At 32.2% G+C, this 20,687-nt stretch overlaps 2 protein-coding genes across 4 annotated transcripts; one reads left to right on the top strand and one right to left on the bottom strand.

Annotated features, from left to right (window-relative positions):
• The first annotated feature begins 935 nt into the window (after nt 1-935).
• On the top strand, nt 936-6,976 carry LOC123676853 (UDP-N-acetylglucosamine--peptide N-acetylglucosaminyltransferase 110 kDa subunit). 3 transcript variants are annotated; one of them, XM_045613111.1, is made up of 2 exons: nt 936-1,093; nt 3,249-6,976. In XM_045613111.1, exon 2 carries the CDS (start codon nt 3,374-3,376, stop codon nt 6,491-6,493), a length of 3,120 nt encoding a protein of 1,039 aa, XP_045469067.1. In that variant the 5' UTR covers nt 936-1,093; nt 3,249-3,373; the 3' UTR covers nt 6,494-6,976. The 3 variants fall into 3 exon arrangements, with proteins under 3 accessions (XP_045469067.1, XP_045469079.1, XP_045469074.1); XM_045613123.1 differs by having other exon boundaries at nt 942-1,093; nt 3,252-6,976; XM_045613118.1 differs by lacking the exon at nt 936-1,093 and adding an exon at nt 1,338-1,589.
• A 2,862-nt stretch (nt 6,977-9,838) lies between these two features.
• Nucleotides 9,839-20,659, bottom strand: LOC123688777 (transmembrane protein 68). The gene is made up of 6 exons (XM_045627438.1): nt 20,493-20,659; nt 12,658-12,894; nt 12,060-12,227; nt 11,441-11,631; nt 10,604-10,807; nt 9,839-10,154 (listed from the first exon to the last, which is right to left on the bottom strand). The coding sequence occupies exons 1-6, from the start codon at nt 20,527-20,529 to the stop codon at nt 10,026-10,028; spliced, it is 966 nt and encodes a 321-aa protein (XP_045483394.1). The 5' UTR covers nt 20,530-20,659; the 3' UTR covers nt 9,839-10,025.
• Between the last annotated feature and the right edge of the window lie 28 nt (nt 20,660-20,687).

Below are 20,687 nucleotides of genomic sequence, written 5' to 3'. Positions count from 1 at the left end.
ACTATTCCATATTCAAGTTATATATATTTCTTTCGAGTACTGATGGTGCCTATTGTCACCAAAATGATTCATGAGAGATTTTAAAGTTGTTCTGTATAATTAAAAAGAATGGGAAATTAATTTTAAAAAATTTATCATTGGAAATAATAAACCAAAAAATCATTCAAATAGTGCATTTTTAAAATAAGAAATTATGGGATGGGCGCATCCACCATTTGCGCATTGGGATATTCAACACATTCCATTATTTCAAGTTGTTTCCACTAGAACTCTATGCTATTCACAAAAATAAAACATTCCATTATGGGAAGACAAAAAGGTACCCCAACTTTGAATATGATTATTTCTGTTTAATGTGACAGTTTAAAAAGATTTCGTTATTTAATAGATTGCGGAAGAACATTCACATCGTATCAAAAATTTGTTCCCTTGAAACTTCTTTAGCTAATGACTAGAATATGAATGCTTCTAAAATATAAATTATCTATTCATGATCATTTTTTTAACATAATACAGAAAACTTTATAATCTCTAATGAATCCTTTCAATGACAAATGGGCATCAAAGTGCTCGAAAAAATATACAGTTGCGGCCAATAAACATGGGACAACTCTTATATCAGATTTTTGTCTAATTCAAGCTGCATAAATTTGTTTTATGAATATCGTAACTGGAATATGGAAAAGTTTTTCTTGATTACATATATCAATATAATCAGTTGATTATTGAGCTCGATTGAAGAACTGAGCAACAAGTTCCAAACTCATAATTTTGAAAGCTTTTGAGCGTTCGTTCAATCATGTATCAATTGCAACCTTGGAGACCACAAATACCTATATAAATGTTTAAAGAGTTCTCTTCAAACAATGCGCGAGGAATGGCATCTGCATTTCACCAAAATATATTTTATAATATACTAGTGCGCCAACGAGATGGCGCTTAGTCGAGAGTTTTCTGTGGTTGCGGTGCATCTTGAAGTTAAGTTGAAATGAATGTTATGGCTATTGAATAGAATGTCGTGATTTATAATCTTGATCAAAATTAAATTCACATTTGAATATTGGCTTATATAATAAGCAAACAGTTCAAAAAGGTAATGTACTAATGTATTTTCGGTTTCTGTCATTTCCTATATCTGTAGCTGATGCATGTGTACAGCAGTTAATCCATTTAAAATTGTTGCCAATATAGATTCTTTTCGATAAATGGTACCAAATAATTGTTATAGGATATACTAATTTTTCATTATTCCTTTGAATTTGCTAAATATTGAATGTCGAAAATTTTCTATTACAATGGGAATGGTTTTTGTGACGTCACATTCTGACATTTGATTTGAGTGAAATAGTACTCGTCGGAATATTTAGCGGATATACAATATAAAATATATCATATTTAATCATGATTCTCGAAACTCAATATTTTTATTTCATTCCGGATGGTATTAACATCATTTAAAACGCATTTAATAGCCAGTGGTTGTGTAAATAAAAATTTACTAACGAATAGCCATAAATGAAGAGGGTAATTTCAAAATGGAATTGCCGAATTGACTTGAATAATTCTGCAGAATGTAGTGTTTCAAATTGGTGTGCACCTTAAATCGATTTTATCCCCAAGTATCTAATAATATTCAGTGTTATCCATAGCAAGGTACCTATTTTCCAATGAAAAAAATTACCAAAGCTCTAATTTGCCTTCTAAAGGGTGTCATTGAGATGAAATGTGTAAATGGTTATTATAATTTATACATTCAATTATTTTCAATGAGTAGTTTCAAAGATTAATTGTAAAATTCATCAGAGAAATAATAGAAAAGAATTTAAAATGCGAACCATTAGGTGAATTTTTGTCCTATACATCATTTCTTTCTGGAAAATTTTAGAATGTTTAGATATAGGTATGATATATTCTCCTACGTTTCAGTTCATTGTTTTACTAAGATCTACATTCATGGCACTTTTATTTTACAGAATTAGTTGAAATGTATTGGTGCGGTTATGGGAATTTTGTGATGTTCAATGTTTTCTAGTTTCCATTTCTTATTAACATTCGAAACTTGAGTGAGAAAATTTGGGAACATTTGAGAATTGGTTCAAATGTGATATTATTCAATTTGTTGTCAAATGTTTTTGGGTTTGAAACGCATATTTGTTTTGTAATATAGGTATTCCATATTTGTCGTTATAGAATAAGTAAAGTTGATTTGTTTATATTCCTCATGAACTATGCAGTGGAGTGGGTTCCTGCACTCTATTACAGTTTTCTATATTTCATGCTTTATTTGATACATTACATTGAGGATCTGGTTTTTTGGGGATATCCGTAACCGTTGTGAAAACTATTCTACAGGCCCAACTTGAAATATTCCAGTATGTTCTCTGATATTATTTCATTTTATTGATGCCAGTGGGTATTTGACCTATATTAATTTGATATACGTATATTTCATTGGTGTTCCATTCTTATCTCGAATTTTTTCTGGTTATTTATCTTATTCAAAACAATATTCATTTGAGTTACTACCTCAATCTCCTTTGCTGGTTAAATGGTGGAACCTTCATACAAACAAATCACTAATTACATTGGAAAGAAATACATCATCAATTGCAAAATCATAATTTATAGAAATTTTACGTTTTACCTTTATCTTAACTGTATGGTTAAAACCATGATGGTGACACGTTCTATGTATTGAAATTCTCTATTCAAATTCTCAATTTTCCCAGATGTATATTGAATCAAGCAGGAATTGATACAAACAAATAGCTAAACAGAAAAATTTGTGGATTCGGGATATAAAACTGTATTAAAAAAGAACAGATTGAATTAAGTTTGGAGGATAGTTGTATCTCCTATATCATTGAATAAGGGTTCCGTATTTTCAATAAATCTTAATTTGATGAAACTGAACTGAATCCTTGAAAGAATTAGATGTTATTAAGTGCGCTTTCAGCTTGCTACTTTATAACCTACCTCTATAATATAAATAATAATATTCATCATTATTAAGTGATGGTTTGTCCAAGTTTTATGATATAAAATGATATATTGATTGATTGCAAGCAAAATTTTATTGGTCCAAGCAGTCTTCTAAAGTTTTCCTTAAGTCTTTATGATGATTCAGTTGGATATATTCATTTCCTAATGTCACAAACAAGAATTTTTATTTACCCTTAAGTAATTCATGTATTTTTCAATTCAAAAAAATTGAGCACTTTTGTAACACAACTGATTTCTCTTTTCAGAAGAACTCCTCCTTAGATGGAACTATAATAAACACTAATGTGGAGCAAATTTATAGAACTATTTGCACTTACAAGATCAATCCATTCTCAGGAATTTGAGTTGGAAGTGAATAATCTGCAAATCGATGAATCCCCAAAATAATATTGACCTCTCCTTGCCCTCAAGTATTGCCATTTTGAAAATGAATGATCTGCCGCAGCTGTCCTCTGTTGGTCTGCTTGAACTGGCTCATCGAGAATATCAAGCAGGAGATTACGAGAATGCTGAGAGACATTGTATGCAGTTATGGAGACAAGATCAAACTAACACTGGAGTGCTTCTTTTGTTATCAAGCATACATTTTCAGTGCAGAAGACTTGACAAGTCTGCTCAATTCAGCACCTTAGCAATTAAACAGAATCCTCTCTTAGCAGAAGCCTACAGCAATTTGGGAAATGTTTTCAAGGAGAGAGGACAACTGCAAGAGGCACTAGATAACTACAGACATGCTGTAAGGCTAAAACCAGATTTTATTGATGGTTACATCAATCTTGCAGCTGCGTTAGTGGCAGCTGGTGATATGGAGCAAGCTGTTCAAGCATACATAACAGCTTTACAGTATAATCCAGATCTGTATTGTGTCCGAAGTGATTTGGGTAACCTTTTGAAAGCCCTTGGAAGATTAGATGAGGCAAAAGCTTGCTATCTCAAAGCTATCGAAACAAGACCTGATTTTGCCGTAGCTTGGAGTAATTTGGGATGCGTCTTCAATGCACAAAGTGAAATCTGGCTTGCAATCCATCATTTTGAGAAAGCTGTAGGTCTAGATCCGAACTTCTTGGATGCTTACATAAACTTGGGAAATGTTCTTAAAGAGGCGCGCATTTTTGATCGTGCTGTAGCTGCATATTTAAGAGCATTGAATTTGTCTCCTAACAATGCTGTTGTTCATGGGAATCTTGCTTGTGTTTATTACGAACAAGGTCTTATCGATTTAGCAATAGATACTTATCGTCGAGCAATAGAATTGCAACCAAATTTCCCTGATGCATATTGTAATCTAGCTAATGCATTGAAGGAAAAGGGTCAAGTTGCAGAGGCTGAAGAATGTTACAATACAGCTTTACGCCTTTGTTCAACCCATGCGGATTCTTTGAATAATCTGGCTAATATCAAGAGAGAACAAGGTTATATTGAAGAAGCGACACGTTTGTATTTGAAAGCATTGGAAGTATTCCCTGAATTTGCTGCAGCACATAGTAATTTAGCCTCAGTTTTGCAGCAACAGGGCAAGTTGAATGAAGCTCTAATGCATTATAAAGAAGCGATTCGTATTCAACCCACATTTGCAGATGCTTATTCCAATATGGGTAATACACTGAAAGAAATGCAGGATGTTTCTGGAGCATTGCAGTGTTATACTAGAGCAATTCAAATTAATCCAGCCTTTGCTGATGCTCACAGTAACTTAGCCAGCATTCATAAAGATTCAGGAAATATACCAGAAGCAATACAATCTTACAGAACTGCTTTAAAATTGAAACCAGATTTTCCAGATGCTTACTGCAACTTAGCTCACTGTTTACAGATTGTCTGCGATTGGACTGATTATGGAATAAGAATGAAGAAATTAGTCAACATTGTTGCAGATCAATTGGACAAGAACAGGCTACCTTCAGTTCACCCCCACCATTCCATGCTCTACCCCTTATCACATGAATTCCGCAAAGCTATAGCTGCAAGACATGCAAATTTATGTTTGGAAAAAATTCATGTTTTGCACAAACATCCGTACAAATTTTCCATTGAAAGTGGACTAAGGCTTAGAATTGGATATGTAAGCAGTGATTTCGGCAATCATCCTACATCTCACTTGATGCAGTCAGTTCCTGGTCTTCATGATAGGTCCAAAGTTGAAATATTCTGTTACGCTTTGAGCACAGACGATGGAACAACTTTCAGAAGTAAGATTTCAAGAGAGGCAGACCATTTTATTGATTTATCTCATATTCCTTGTAATGGTAAAGCTGCTGATAGAATTTATCAAGATGGCATACAAATTTTAGTAAATATGAATGGATATACTAAAGGGGCAAGAAATGAGATATTTGCACTACGACCGGCCCCTGTTCAAGTTATGTGGTTGGGATATCCTGGAACAAGTGGAGCAAGTTTTATGGATTACTTAATAACAGATGCAGTCACTTCTCCAGTCGAATTGGCTAGTCAATACAGTGAAAAATTAGCTTATATGCCCTACACATATTTCGTAGGAGATCATAGGCAAATGTTTCCACATCTCAAAGAACGACTTATATTGAGTGATAGAAGTAACAACAACTTGGCTGATAACGTGGCCATAATTAATGCAACTGATTTATCACCACTAGTAGAAAATACTGATGTTATTGAGATAAAAGAAGTGGTGAGAGCTGCAAAACCTGTAGAAATTAGCCTGAAAGTTGCTGAATTACCTACTACAACACCAATTGAAAATATGATAGCCTCAGGACAAGTCCAGACCTCTCTGAATGGGGTAGTGGTACAAAATGGATTAGCTACTACACAGACAAATAATAAGGCTGCAACTGGGGAAGAAGTACCTCAAAGCATTGTAATAACAACTAGACAACAATATGGATTACCTGATGACGCCATTGTTTACTGCAATTTCAATCAGCTCTATAAAATAGATCCTTCTACACTAAAAATGTGGGTTAATATCCTAAAAGCAGTTCCTAATGCTGTCCTCTGGTTATTGAGGTTCCCCGCAGTGGGGGAGCCTAATCTGCAAGCAACTGCACAACAACTTGGTCTACCTCCAGGAAAAATAATTTTCAGTAATGTCGCTGCCAAAGAAGAACATGTTAGACGAGGTCAATTGGCTGATGTTTGTTTGGACACTCCATTATGCAATGGCCATACTACGAGTATGGATGTATTATGGACAGGAACACCAGTAGTCACATTGCCAGGAGAAACTCTAGCTTCAAGAGTAGCAGCAAGTCAGTTAGGAACATTGGGATGTCCTGAATTAATAGCAAAATCAGAAATGGATTATCAAGATATCGCTATAAAGTTGGGAACTGATAAGGAGTATTTGAAAGCGATGAGGCATAAAGTATGGGCAGCAAGGACAACATCCCCATTGTTTGATTGTAAAATTTACGCACAAGGCTTAGAACTACTCTATTCTAGAATGTGGCAGCGCTTTGCTGCTGGCCTCAAACCTGATCATATTACTGATACAACTGTGGAGAATTAGATAATTTCCAGATATTTATTTAATGTAGATATGTATTTTTCTCAGTGATATATTTACTATAAGTAATAACTGAAGAGACATTTGAATGACATTTCGTGAACTTGTAGTGTAATTACTGGCATTAATTTAAAAGTGACATAATTTACTATTTTGTGCAACAATCGTGAAGAATTATGGTAATTTACAAATGAAGAATGATTGATAATCTCTATTTATGAAAAACTGATGATTTGTAATTTTTGGAAGTGTTGGAATGCATTCAGAATGACGTAAAATTTTGAATTATATAGAGAAGTTTCTCATGTTGAATCACTTTTCTTTAAGAAATATTATTGGGTTAGTTTTCTTATAATAGAAATCTTAGTTATAGGACTTGAACTGATATTGAATCACGTTAGCCAAATCTGATTTTAAATTATTACTCCCCACTAAAAACCAATTTTAAGTTATTATATTTCAAGTCAAATAAAAGTTGAACAATAATTTTGTTTTATTAAAAGTATCAAAAAGTTAATTGATAATCAAACTTTATGTAATAGTTACTTATGATCCTAGTGTATTGGAATATACTATAATAATATTATTACCTCAAACTTGTGAGCTAGTAGAACAAGTGTATAAGATGAAAATTGTGTTTCAGTTTCAACCAATACCATTCAAAACTGATGGTCCGTTAACTACTTAATACTAGATTAAATGGACAGTGTTATGCAACGGTTGTGCGAACCACAACTTGTTTGATGAATTGAATTTAGCAGTGTAAGAGGTAAGAGAGAGAATAATGTATTCTGTGTATTATTCTTCCTCTTACATCTTGTTTGAAACTAAATTTTATATTTTTACATTCTCATGGAGGATCATACTTTGTCAAGCAAAAATGGGGTAAGCCCATTTTAGCTTTCACCACTTAGCTCGACAAAGTATGATCCTTCTTAGGAACATAACAATAGAAAATTCAATTTTAAGCTAGATGCCTAAATTATTGTTACGTTTGGTTGGCTATGTCTCAGCCTTTCAAAATTGCGAACATTTTTATTTTTCACATAATACTAATATTTTTGTTCATAATTCGATTATTGCTTATTAATCAATACGTGCGGTATAGGATTTGAAAAAAAAATTATGATTTGGTCAGATCAATATATCACGCGTATAGCAGTATCGATATGTAATGATAATAATAAATTTTGAATCTTCAGATCTGTATGCCATTTATGGGCAAGGTCTTTATCCCTTACACTCCCGAATAATTTTCAGCGAAGATTTCATATTTCCACACATTTTTTCTATCACATATGTAGACGAAATATTAGGTCTTATTCAAAAAACAAAATAATTATGTCATTTTGACAGGTTTCGATTATACTCACGATTGTGATGGCCAGGAGTCTACTAGGTACATGCACAGTTGTGACGGTGTCACAATTGTGAGCACTACTAAGAATTAACGAATTTTTTATTGAAAAGCAAAGCAAAAAAAATGTAACAATAATAGGAAATATTATTTTTTTGTATTGAAAATTCGAAAACAGTTCCGCAATCATCCACAATATCGAGGATTTACTCTCAAGAAGTAAAACGTATCCCTTGGCATTGTATCTGAAATTGCTGAAAATTTTAACTTTTTGGTCCAACACATATGTGAATCCTCGGAAATTTGATACAGCCCATAATGGTACATGCAATGGAATGCATTCCAAAAAATTTCGTAGTTCTTCGGCAGTTAAATTTAGTTTGAGTTCTTTTCCATTTTTTTGTAGATAATATAATGACGTATGATTAGCGCAAAGTTCGGAAAAAGAGTCTTCCTGATACCTCCTTAAATAACTCCATGCAGATATAACTTCAGATGGATTGACAAGTTCCTCTGCAGAATAACTTGAACTTCTAAACTTAGACTTCTTCCACGAAGACGTTGCAATACTTCTGGAAGAAGAAGATGTGCGCAATTCGGGTTGTACTTCACTTTCTTCGATCACTCTTAACAAATAGTTAATTGGGAACCATGTTTTGGAAACGTCATCGTCTTCAAATTCTGAACCAATCTCGTCCAGAAGTTCGAATAATTCATCAGGAATATTCGCCAATCTATTAGGATCGATTTTTTCAGTTCGTTCTGTGAAAAAATTAAGAAATTTGAATTGGTAAAGATCAACACGACGGCAGACTCCTATTAATTTTTTTAATGGTTCACTCCTGGCCCTCACAATTGTGTTACTCCTTCAAAACTCTACTGTAGTATGTGAAGTAATTATTCAAATTTTATTATCAAGCTTTAAAATAAATCTATGGGGCATCCTCAACAATTTTGCATTGTTTTAAATACAAAAAAAAATTTTTTTCAATATGTGCCTACTTCTTGATGCCATTTACAACAGGGACACGAACACACACAACTTCACAGTGTCTGGAATAAAAATAAACACCGACTTCCTAGTAAAATGCATACGCAACACTGTTGACAGAAACACTCACAATAATGTGATGCAGGATCAAACCCGTAATAACTTTATTTTCGCTCTTATATCCAGTGAAAATGAGACACTCGCAATTGTGAGCGTTATAAATGATTTCAACTAAAATTTGACATACTAAGGTTAAAATAATTGCAAGATTAGCAGAACTATAATTTCGATTTAATTTGCCCCCCCACTCCCAAAAAAAATCCGGCCACCCCTGTTTTTGAAAGCTGGCGTCGCCACTGCAGAGTAGTAGTCACTTCATACTTATTTGGTTGAAGGATGGCCTTGTAATAGATCATTAATTAAGTTTTTCAATTTATACCACAATTTTCCTGACCATTGAAAAGTCACAATTACTTCAAATTAGTGTAATCTGCCGAATGTGGAATGCATACAGTATTTGTTGTGGCCCCCTGCAGCTCAGTGAGTCGAACCTTATCGAATGGGACCACCTCTGACTCAAAATTAAAAAAATAAAAACATTTTGACCTATAGCGTGAAAAACTCTTGTGGTTTTGTGTAATGAAATAAAGCACCAAATAATAATTTATTATTTGGTGCACTCCATTTTTTTTCAGAGAAAAATCATCTGATATAATGTTGTTCAAGCGCGGGTCATTTTTGCAGGATATGAATATGAACAAATGCTGTTTTCCTCCCAAACTAAAAAGGGTTCTAATCTTTAGGGTATAAATAATATAATCTGCCGTGATAAAATAACCATTCCATTTCATTCCATTTTTTTTCAGAGAAAAATCATCTGATATAATGTTGTTCAAGCGCGGGTCATTTTTGCAGGATATGAATATGAACAAATGCTGTTTTCCTCCCAAACTAAAAAGGGTTCTAATCTTTAGGGTATAAATAATATCATCTGCCACGATAAAATAAAGATTTTAATTTATTTTTCTCTCATGAGTATTTTTATCATCAAATTTATAAAATATTAAAATTTCATAATAAAGCAAGAATACCACTATATTCTACAGCTCATTTCAACCTAACCCATAGAGTGAATTGGTCATTAATTATCAACAGAAACTTTTTGTTCTTTAATACGTATATCATTTTCACTCATTATGACTAATCTTTTGATGGAAATGTTTCCTAAAGTACGGTATTCTATCCATAAGTCCCATCAAAATACTTCCTGGTTTACGCTGATGTCTATTAATTAACTCTGTTAGAGAATCGCCAACCTGCAAAGAAAATTGTATGAATTAAATAAAACAGATATTGTAACCTCTCTCTTGAATTTATGAAAATGAAAAAAAAACAAACAAGTAGTGCTATTGCAGAAATATTTGAAAGTGAATATTTTTCATATGATACAAGAATGCCACTACCAAGTCCTGAGCCGTATTTGGTAACACTTTCAAATTTGTCTACAATACAACAAATAATGAGTTGATTGATGCCATCTATGAATTCTAATTAAATTTCTTTCAGCATTCACAAATGAGCACTAATATTTTAATAAAACAATTCAAAAAGTTCTAAATGTTGAAGAAGCGTGTTTTCCCATGACTTAATGGCTAACATACTGAACACAAATGACATTAGAAAAGTCAAGATATGATATGTGCCTATCTTACTGAATATTTTTTCTTCAACTTTTTTTATCAGCTGACTATAAATCATCGTTTACCTTCTTTTGTAGTTCTTCAGGAGTTAAATTTGGATCATAATCAATTGGTTTGCCAATATGACTAACAAGTTTCACAGGAAATCCTCCATAAATTGGTGCAAAAGGCAGCTTAAAACGCGCATATAATCGGAGAAAAATTCTTCGTCCTATGCTCACTGTTCTGAAAGCTTCCCTCAAGTTTTCGGTATACATCGGAATGATTTTCTATATACATGAAAATAATAAAGAGATTACTTATTTCTGGATAAATCCACCAAGTTCACTAGATACCATTTTTTTATTTTAGAAAATATTGTACAAGTTTCCAACAAAAACTACATAATGGGACAACTGCTGTTTCACGAAAATGTTTAAAAATACATGACACTATCATCCATGGCGTGCAATGAGATAGCATACCTCAATATAATAAGCCAGTAGGGCAGATTTTATTTCATGATCCTTTCACTTCCTACGTAGTTCCCAAAAGAGATTGCTTATATAGGAATAGATTACATAACAGTGATTATAAATATGATATACTTTAGTCACAAATGGATTTCTGGTTAATATTCTGAATTCTTCATAGATTGCACTGTTATAACGTAAAATTGTATTAATTTCTCTTATTATCCCAATATGTAATCTTTATACAATGTTACTAGTCTTATACTCAAAAAATCAATTATACATTAACCGAAAGAACGAAATTAACTTAACTGACAAATATATGAATGATAGATAAATTTTTCAGATTAAATGTGATATTCAAAAAACCAAATATAAAACAAAACAACAATTTGAAAAGAAATCAGATGTTATGAATCTATAAAAATTAATGATCGATTCCAAACTCACCACTTTAGCTTCAATCGCTACCTTTGCAAAACCGAAACGTTTTTTCCACATTAAATTATAATTTCGACTAAATTGAGCTTCATATACACCTCCTGGAGATATTGCTATAATATTTCCTTCTTTAAGAAGATTGGCGCAACTTTGTATTGTTCCAGGTATGACCTTCATGCAATCTGCTATAATACCAAAACCTGTAAAATTTTAATATTTATCAATAAAAATTTGTTCGTAAATGATAAAAATTTATTTGTACATAGATGCAGATGTACTTCCTCCTCAAAACCATCATCAACCTTTTATTCGGAATAATTTTTAGTAAAATGTTTCATTTTCGAGATTTATGACTGATTCAACTCAAAAAAAATTACCGGTATACTCTATATTATACGATGGCTATAGAATGATATGGTCATCCATGGAAACGACAGCGTAATTCTATGAGGGCGATATATGAAACATGCGGAAATTATGTGAAGTACCTGGAATATCCCTAAAATCCAAGAAGGCTGGTCCTTTCAACAGTCACCAGTTCTATCTTAAACTTTTTCAAGAGTGAGTGGGCACACCAGTATTTCTAGATACCTAACTTGACAGTGTCAAATTATCTTAGCTTGCTTACCTGAGAATTTAAATAAAAAATTATCAGCTACTGTATGCACCATACGGTTTTTATTTAAGTAAACTTTGGCTAAAAAATAATAAATATCTATTGGAATGGCTCCATGGTAATAAATAATAAGTGCGGGTTCCGAGTCTGGTATATTCTCCCATCCTTCTATCTCGTAATCTAAAAAAAAATAATTTATTTAGTTGATAAAAAAAGGTTTAGGATACCATAAATGAAGATAGAAGCATATAACTTGATAAGTAATTAATTATTGTAGGATTGGTTGAAGTTTGAAGTAATACCAACATAGCAATCAGAAGGTTTGCAGGTGTACCCGAACAACCCTGGACCTGGTGTAAAAATAACAAAATGGCACTTTCTTGACAGAATGTTGATATTCATAAGCCATCATTTAGGTGAGGTCCAGTGGTCCAGAGTTATAGAAAGGTTACATGAAAATAGAAAGAACGATGAGAATTTCAATGTTTGCATAAGTGGAAGGAAGAAGATCACAGAAAGAGCTTGTACTTCAAAGATTAAAGGGCACAGTTTTTTTTTATCGAGATTGTATTCTATCTACAACATCTCAAATCTGATTAAACCATCTTACTATGCCAAATCCAGCCATGAGCATCCCAAATAGCTCCAACGAACTTTCTTGCTGCAGTCCATCTATCTCCAGACGAAAGCGTGTCTTTTATATTTCTCCAATGGAGTTTGTATATGTACAAAGTGAATGCGGTGAAGTAAAATAAAATGACGATGATCAACGGAAGTAAAAATGTTACTATCAATGGGGTTAGACACCATGTTAGCCAAAGTGTTAAGTCGATATCGATGTAGTCCACTGAAACAAATAAAGTGATAATAGTTGAAGGTATTATTTCGAAAATGAGATTAAATTTTAAAAACGATACGAATTTCACAATATAGGGCCAATTCCACCAAACTACTTTTTGAAAAGTCGGCGAGAAGTTGCAAAGTAGTTTGGTACAACTGGCCTTGGCATTGCTTAACGCATATTGTTGTGCAATAGCATTATTTTTCACTTTGAAAATTAGGCAAAGTGGAGAGTTTCAAAGTAGTTTAGTGCATAGGGACATGGTTTGATATTTTCGCCCAGGCTTATTGAGAACAGAAGAGAACGTGGAACTATTTGTTCGTGATGATCCCGACCTCACCATTCGGAAGCGTGAAAGGGCTTTTTATGTGCACTGCATATCTCATCACTATAACGAATTAGTGTCTTAATAAAACTGTAGACGGCATACGATATTTTATTTTAAATATCATGGAATGTAAAGTGTGAATATTTGAAAGAATCATTATTGAAAAAACACGCGCGAAAGTGCAAGGGCTTAGAAATGAGGGGGGGGTTCTGGTGGTAATTCCCCCCCCCCCCCCAGATTTCCAAAATATAAAATTTCAGAATTCTCACTAAGGCTGAAAACGAAAATTTTTCCATAAAATGAACCAAAAATCATTATACTTTCTTTTGAAATCGACACGACAGTAAAAAATTGGTTTAGGAGTTTAATATCGTTTTCAAGATGAATACTTTTATTGCACTACAAGCACGTCTATGTCCGAGGTTTATTGATTATTCCTTTATCTTTCCGCTTTGTCGGTGTCGCCCCTTATTTGCCATCTGTGATTTTTGCATTCGCCATCACCCGTTGTTTTCGGTTTTTTTTTATCATTTTCGTCACAAATTTCAATACTGTAGTTACCAAGAACTGAACTGAGTAATTCGAATCGAAAAGTTGTCTAAGCTGTGTTATACAATTTATTGTGTGTCAATCACATTGCAATTTATTTGTGCAGATATCAGTTTTGAATTGATCATATCTGAACGGTGTTCTTAAATTGGAGGTACAAATGAAAATTACAGATTCTCGGATCATTAAAAAAAAAAGTCCTATAAAATGAATCCGCAAACGATTTGTTTTTGAGATACCGCTTATAAAGTTCAAGATATTCATCTTGAATTGTCATAGATATTTCAATTTAAAGTTTTCATCTTGTGATATGCTTATTTTATATAGAAATCTGCAGGGTGATATTTTTTCTGGAAGGGTACCTGCTTCTTTCCTCCAGAACCATTTTTTGGTGAAGCACTGGTACTTTAAAAAAATGTCAAAAAAACTCTGGTCTAGTACTACACTTTTTGGTTTGTTGTAGTTTTGTCGTATCTGCTATCGATTTCGAGAAAAAATTCAAATAGCTCGGTAGTAATCCTAAGGAAAATCCAAATTATTTAAAACATCCAGTAAGCCTCGATGAATAAATTAATTACATATATGTTTTGGTACTTAGTTACCCATTCTGTTGCGAAAATTAATAAAGATTCGATAAACTGATATAAACATCACTAAAAAGTACGACCCTACCAGAAACACCCTGTATCTCGTGAACAAAGCGAAAACACTTTTTATTTTTAAAATTATCCAAGGAATCTCTCAATTTCCTTCGCAACTCCATTTTAGGAAAACCCAGTATAAAGTAAGAACAATCGAATTGTAAATAATTTTTTTTTAGAGTAATGTGATTCAAACTTCGTTATCAAACCTCTTTTTCTAACATTAGAGATGAGTAAACGTGTTGCAATTATTTTTTTTTATTAGCCCCAAGAAAAAAAGATCTACGCCCTTGCAAGAGTGTGATTACTACTATTCCGAGTCCACGGAGAACTCAAAGTATTTAATATTTATTTTCTTTTATTTATTATTTCCAATATTTTATATGTGTACTCAAATTTTGCAATACGCTTTATGAGAGTAAAGTACCTATCTCAAATCATTGAAAAGAGTGATTAACAAAGCAATAATGATGGTTTCACGGTGGACATCAACCCAAGTCCTCCGCGTCCAAGGTGCCTGATGATAGTGATATCTAACCATATGGGAAAGTATATTCATAACTACGAAAGTAAAAATGCTGGGACTTTTTGCTAAAAAAATGTTGTATTCGGTGTTATCATAACAATCCATGTTTTCAAATTTTCGTGTTAATATGTTCTTAAGTGTTGAAATAATTTTGTCTCCTTGTTTTTTGTTTTAAAAATTCATGGATCGTATTGTTGAGCTAGAAGGAACAAAGCGATATAGCAATTTCTTCAGAATTTCTCCCCTTTAGCTGGCGACAAAAGCTCTAGACGGGTGGATTTTTTATTAATTTTGTATTCTACAGTGTCCCAAATTAGGTGCTCACTTAGAGCACTTCGAGAACTAAGACTCAGAGAAAAAATCTTCAAGGATCCCCGAGCTCTTTTTTTCGAAATAATAAGATTTCAGAAATCAGATCGTGAATAGTCGGTTTACTGCCAAAATAAGATAAGTACAATTTTTTGATTTTTGCGTTAAGTGCATTTTCGTAACCAAATTTTCCTGATTTCTGGCATTAAATTCCTTCACTCATTAAAGGTTTTTTTTTCATGAAGTTGTTTTATTGGAGCCAGAAACTTTCAAACCTCATTTACACAAAACTAACAAAATGTTACTTATCTGGTTTTGGCAATAAGCCGACGAAATATTTCGCTTCGTTCTCGAGTTACAAAGTGTTCCTGAAAAATTACTGTTTCAAATATTTCGCTATATCTTGGTCTCTGTTCGAGATATTCGAATAATTGTTGAAATTTTTTTTCAGTAATTTTCATGGTTTATATGACAGTGACAGGCGCGGATCCAGGCCCCACTTTTGGGGGGGGAACTTTTAGATACTCAAAACACTGAAAATGTGGATCCCAGACACTTCCGCCATTTTGGGACGTCATTTTTTTCATCGTTTTTTTGCCGTTCATTAATATGGGTTTCCACAAAATGTAGTGAAGGTGAAATTCTTCATGATATTGTAATTATTCGATCCTTCGTATGTCAAATTCTAGGAGGGCCGGCAAAATTTAAGAGGTGCCTGGGCCATTTGGGGGGGGGAACGTTCCCCCAGTTCCCCCCCCGTGGATCCGCGCCTGGACAGTGATAACATTTTTGAAAAGCCGGTAGCGGGATGCTTTTCGAAAAAATACGGCCAAAAATCTGTTGAAAAATATAGGGTATTCCATTCTAAAGCGCCAACTTTTCTCTATATCTCTAAAACGATAATTTGGACTCTTGTTCAGGAGGTCATATTCTACAAAATACGAAAAATACAGAACATTACAATTATTACAACATGACAATTTTTCCATTAGGCTGCTACCTGGTCCTTTCTCTCAGTTTTCACAAATGAACACTGATTTTCTATATTTCTAAACATTGTTGAAGTGTGTTTCTTTCCATGATTAAATGACATTACTTACTGAACACAAATTACACCAGAAATGTAAAAAGAAATTATAAATAAAATCATTCCTATCGGAAAACCCTTTTCAATATAAAGGTGTTCAGACACTTAGAAATTCTATTAAATTCGAATTACATTTCAGAACAGTAATAATTATAATATAATATATTTATCCTTTAGACCCCTATTAAATCATACACATAATATTATATATACAATAATAATATCTGCAACTGTTGAAATTCATATTTGAGACGAATACGAATAGGCAAAGTCTCAAGACTGATAAAATTACTGATAATATTACGAGAATTGAATGTTTTCATTATTCTTCTGCTTTTTTTATCATCATAAATAGGTCATTAAAAATTTAGTTTTTTCCGAGTAATTCAAAAAATTTTGAAAAAGTGGTCATTAATTTTCCAGAGTTATTGAGATATTTAAAAAAAATTCTTCTCTTCTTAAGTGGAAGACCCTTTATATGCGAATATAGTTTAAGAATATACTCGTGAATGTTCTGAAGAATGAATAGTTCATATAACTGCTCATAGCGGCCGTAGCAATGTATCTTGAATAACTAGGACCACCCGGTATATCTTATTTCAGAATCCTCCCCAACGGGAGGATTTTGAAATAGGATATACCGGGTGGTCCTAGTTGGTGGGCTAACGCCAACCAAATTTGAAACAACAGTTGGTAACTGAAAATTGATTTCCACCAAAAACAAATATTCACCATACAATTTTCAAACTCAAAACGTATCAAGTCCTAACAGTTGCGTAATTATGAATTTTTGGGTATTTCAATTAAGGATTCGGAATTTGGTTGTATTTGCCTATTCTGTAGATCAAGAAAATAAATACCCACTTTGTAAAAATAGCAGCGTTATCAGACATTGAATGTAGCTATGAATAAAAGTGGAATTAGCTATTTTGCAGACTATCAATTTTTGAAACTCTGTGAATGAGGAATTTATCAAACAATTAAGTATTAAAAATTGTTAACGCAATATGAAATTGCAATAATTGACAATTATGTAATACACACAGTTACATGTACATTTAATTATTACACACTTTTGTTTTGATGACATGGAATTCTGTTAGATTGTCTGTATTGCGTAAGTATACTATCAACTTCACTATATTGGGTGTCCCAACTAGTTGAGGGTATCTCAGGATCACTTTGAGCTAGAAAAAAATGAATGGCACATTTTCGAGCTCGATTTTTAAGAGACTTAATTTGGTGAACACCGTAACCTTATTGGTTAAACGGTTTTCAAGCTATAAAAGAAAATTGGAAAATGGCGTCAAATGAAAAATTCTCATGACTTCCTTATTACTGGTGTTATAAACATGAAACAAAAACATTCTACAAGTTTTTTTTTTCAATAGAGTAATTAATTTTTATGCAAGTTTTGAAGTTATAATACGAACTTGTTTCCCCAAATGTAAACCATAAAAATTTCTAGAGCAAATAAATCCGGTTTTACTCCTTTTCAAAAATACATAACATTAAAGACATATAAATTTCTTATGAAATTAAAAAATCATCAAAAGTTTCAGTTTCACACGGTAAATCAACTGAGTGCCTGTTTATGAAACTCTGTGATTACATAATTAAAATATTCGGTGGCCACCAAGGTCTCCGTATTTAACATCGATAGATTTTTTCCTTTCTCCCATTTAAAGAACAACATATCTCAATTTGAAAAACCTGTATTGGGAATGGGAGTGTTTTGTAGCAAAAAGATTTGGTTCGGCGCAGATATGTGATTTTTAAAAATTTGCGTCATGGCTAAATAAACATCTATATAGAATTCTTTTATTTCGCAATATCCACCTGAAAATTAGTCGAGGCCAACTCTAACTTCTGAACTTTTCCTATTAATATCAGATTTATTGATTAAAATCGCGGAAGTTCGAGAAATATCTTGTTCCCTTCAGTTTTTTCTCCTTTATTTGTATATCCTATCAAATTCAAGAAATTTTATAAAGGGTGTTTTTTTTTGGGTTGAATCTAATTTATTTATTTTTCCTAGGTCGGATCAGAAAAAAATTCAGTTGCTATGTTTGTATGAAGTAGTTTTTGCAGAGAATAAACGTACCAAATATGATATGATGAAAATATATAATAGGGTGGTTCGAAAGCGGTTCGATAATTGAAGAAATTTACAAAATCAATAGAACACTCTGTATCTTGATTATGAAGAGAAATAGACTGACTCACCTCAGTGTCCTCTATCTACCCTTTGCTTTCGCCCATTTATCAATTAATCATCCTGTATATCATGTCATATATTTTTGAAAAGGGAAAAAATTATTTTATTTTTTATATAAATTTTTGTTTTACATTTAAAAAAACAAGTTTGTATTATAACTTCAAAACTTATTGCAATAAAATAAATGATTCTACTGAAAAAAGACCCTAGAATGTTTCATGTTTAGAACACCAGAAATAAATAAGTTATGAGCACTTTTCATTCCAAGCCATTTTCCAATTTTCTCTCATAGCTTGAAAACAATTGAATTTATAAGGTTGCGGTTTTCACCAAATTAATTCTCTCGAGAATCGAGCTCGAAAATGTGCCATTACTTTTTTTTAGCTTAAAAGGATTCTGACATCTACTCACTAGACAACGAATTTGTGCCACCCGATACAGTATGTCCCAAATTCGTAGAAATAGAGCGATGCGATTTTCGAGACACCATGCCACTTTTTGATTAAATCAAATTATCAAAAGATTCAACCAACATATTCGCTCTAGCTTTTATGGTTTCTATGCTACTTCTACTTCTCAATTCTTTCTGATTTCACACATCGACTATATTTCGGCTATTACGGAATATATTGTAATAGTTGAAACGATTATTTATGGATATTTTCACGTAGAATTAAGTCACATACTGATTTACTTCCGGTTTTTTTGGAGATATTAATATAAGTTATTCTTTTTTTAATGTAATAATAATAAAATAAAACACAGTTCATAGGTATTAATTTTCTTATATGACGGCAAAATATGAATGTTACTACTTTTTTCTTGGTCACCTTGAGTAACCATAGCAACCTTAGTGACGTATTACAGACAAGACATTATACATTTTTTTCAATTTTAATTGGTTACGTTTTTGTTATGTAATTCCTATTCGCCTATCAATAAACTATTTTTTAATCGTTACAAAAATATTTGTCCAAATTATGAAACAAATTGCAATGATTATTTTATTATTCGCCTTATCATGACTACCCATAAACAAAAAAGAAAAATAAGTAGTAAAATTCATATTGTAGCTTCATTTGAGTAAAATTAAAACGAATGTGTTGTATTTTCAAAAAGCTTGCAATTAGTAGAACAGACTGAAAATAAAATATATAGAATGTTTCATTGGGAAAAGTGAGTTATATCAATATCTCAAAAACTTTTACACCTGGAAAAAAAAGTAAAAGTAAACAATTAAATGCTATGTGAACATATCTATAAATACCCATTCCAATATAATTTGTATTAGCGGAGATATAGTCGATATCTGAAAATGAGACTGTAGCCAGAGTTAATCTGTTTGTATGATTTTTGGTTTCACAAAAAGTAACGATAGCGGTGTCGGTAAAAACGAATCGCTACTCTACTCATTACAGGGAAACCCCGTAAAACGTAGGAATTTGGAATACCCCTGTACAATATTTTGCATAAATTCATTTTATACGGTAATAACTGATGTAAACCATTATACATAAATACCTAATTAACAATATTATTTCTACGAATGTTTTTTCAAGTTATCAAGATATTCAACCAGTCAATTCACATCAACTACACAATAAAACACTTATTAATGGAACAATTATTCACACGTTATTTCAATGAACATGTCTTATACAAGAATACTATAAACTGCTTATCGTCAATTTGTAGTCGGTCCACATTAATTTTTTTTTACCATGTGAACATAATATTTTTAATGAAAAGAGCTAATTAATGAAATATTACCTTGTTTTCTCTAGATAAAAAACAGTGAATATAATACCCAAATTTGATTGTTATTAAATATCGGAAAAAGAGCCCAATTATTTAAATTATCATTAAAAGTATTCACACTCCTCATAAAAAACTATTATTGAATGCCAATGAGACAATGACCCAAAAATTGTTCAAAGAATATTTACCGATTCTTCCTCGAAGGAGATGAAGGAAATCCAACATTTTCGATGTGAATTAAACATAAACATTTTCCAACATTCTAAACATCCAAAAAAACAAATAAAAACAACGTCATGACAAAAAGGTTTTTTGGGTTAATATTTACATTCAACTTTACAAATTGTTTCTATGAATGTGTGCACCAGAGAATATTAATTGAT

This window comes from Harmonia axyridis, chromosome 1, assembly GCF_914767665.1.
Source record: "Harmonia axyridis chromosome 1, icHarAxyr1.1, whole genome shotgun sequence".
Lineage (NCBI taxonomy): Eukaryota > Metazoa > Arthropoda > Insecta > Coleoptera > Coccinellidae > Harmonia > Harmonia axyridis.
This window is presented reverse-complemented; position numbering and strand designations above follow the sequence as displayed.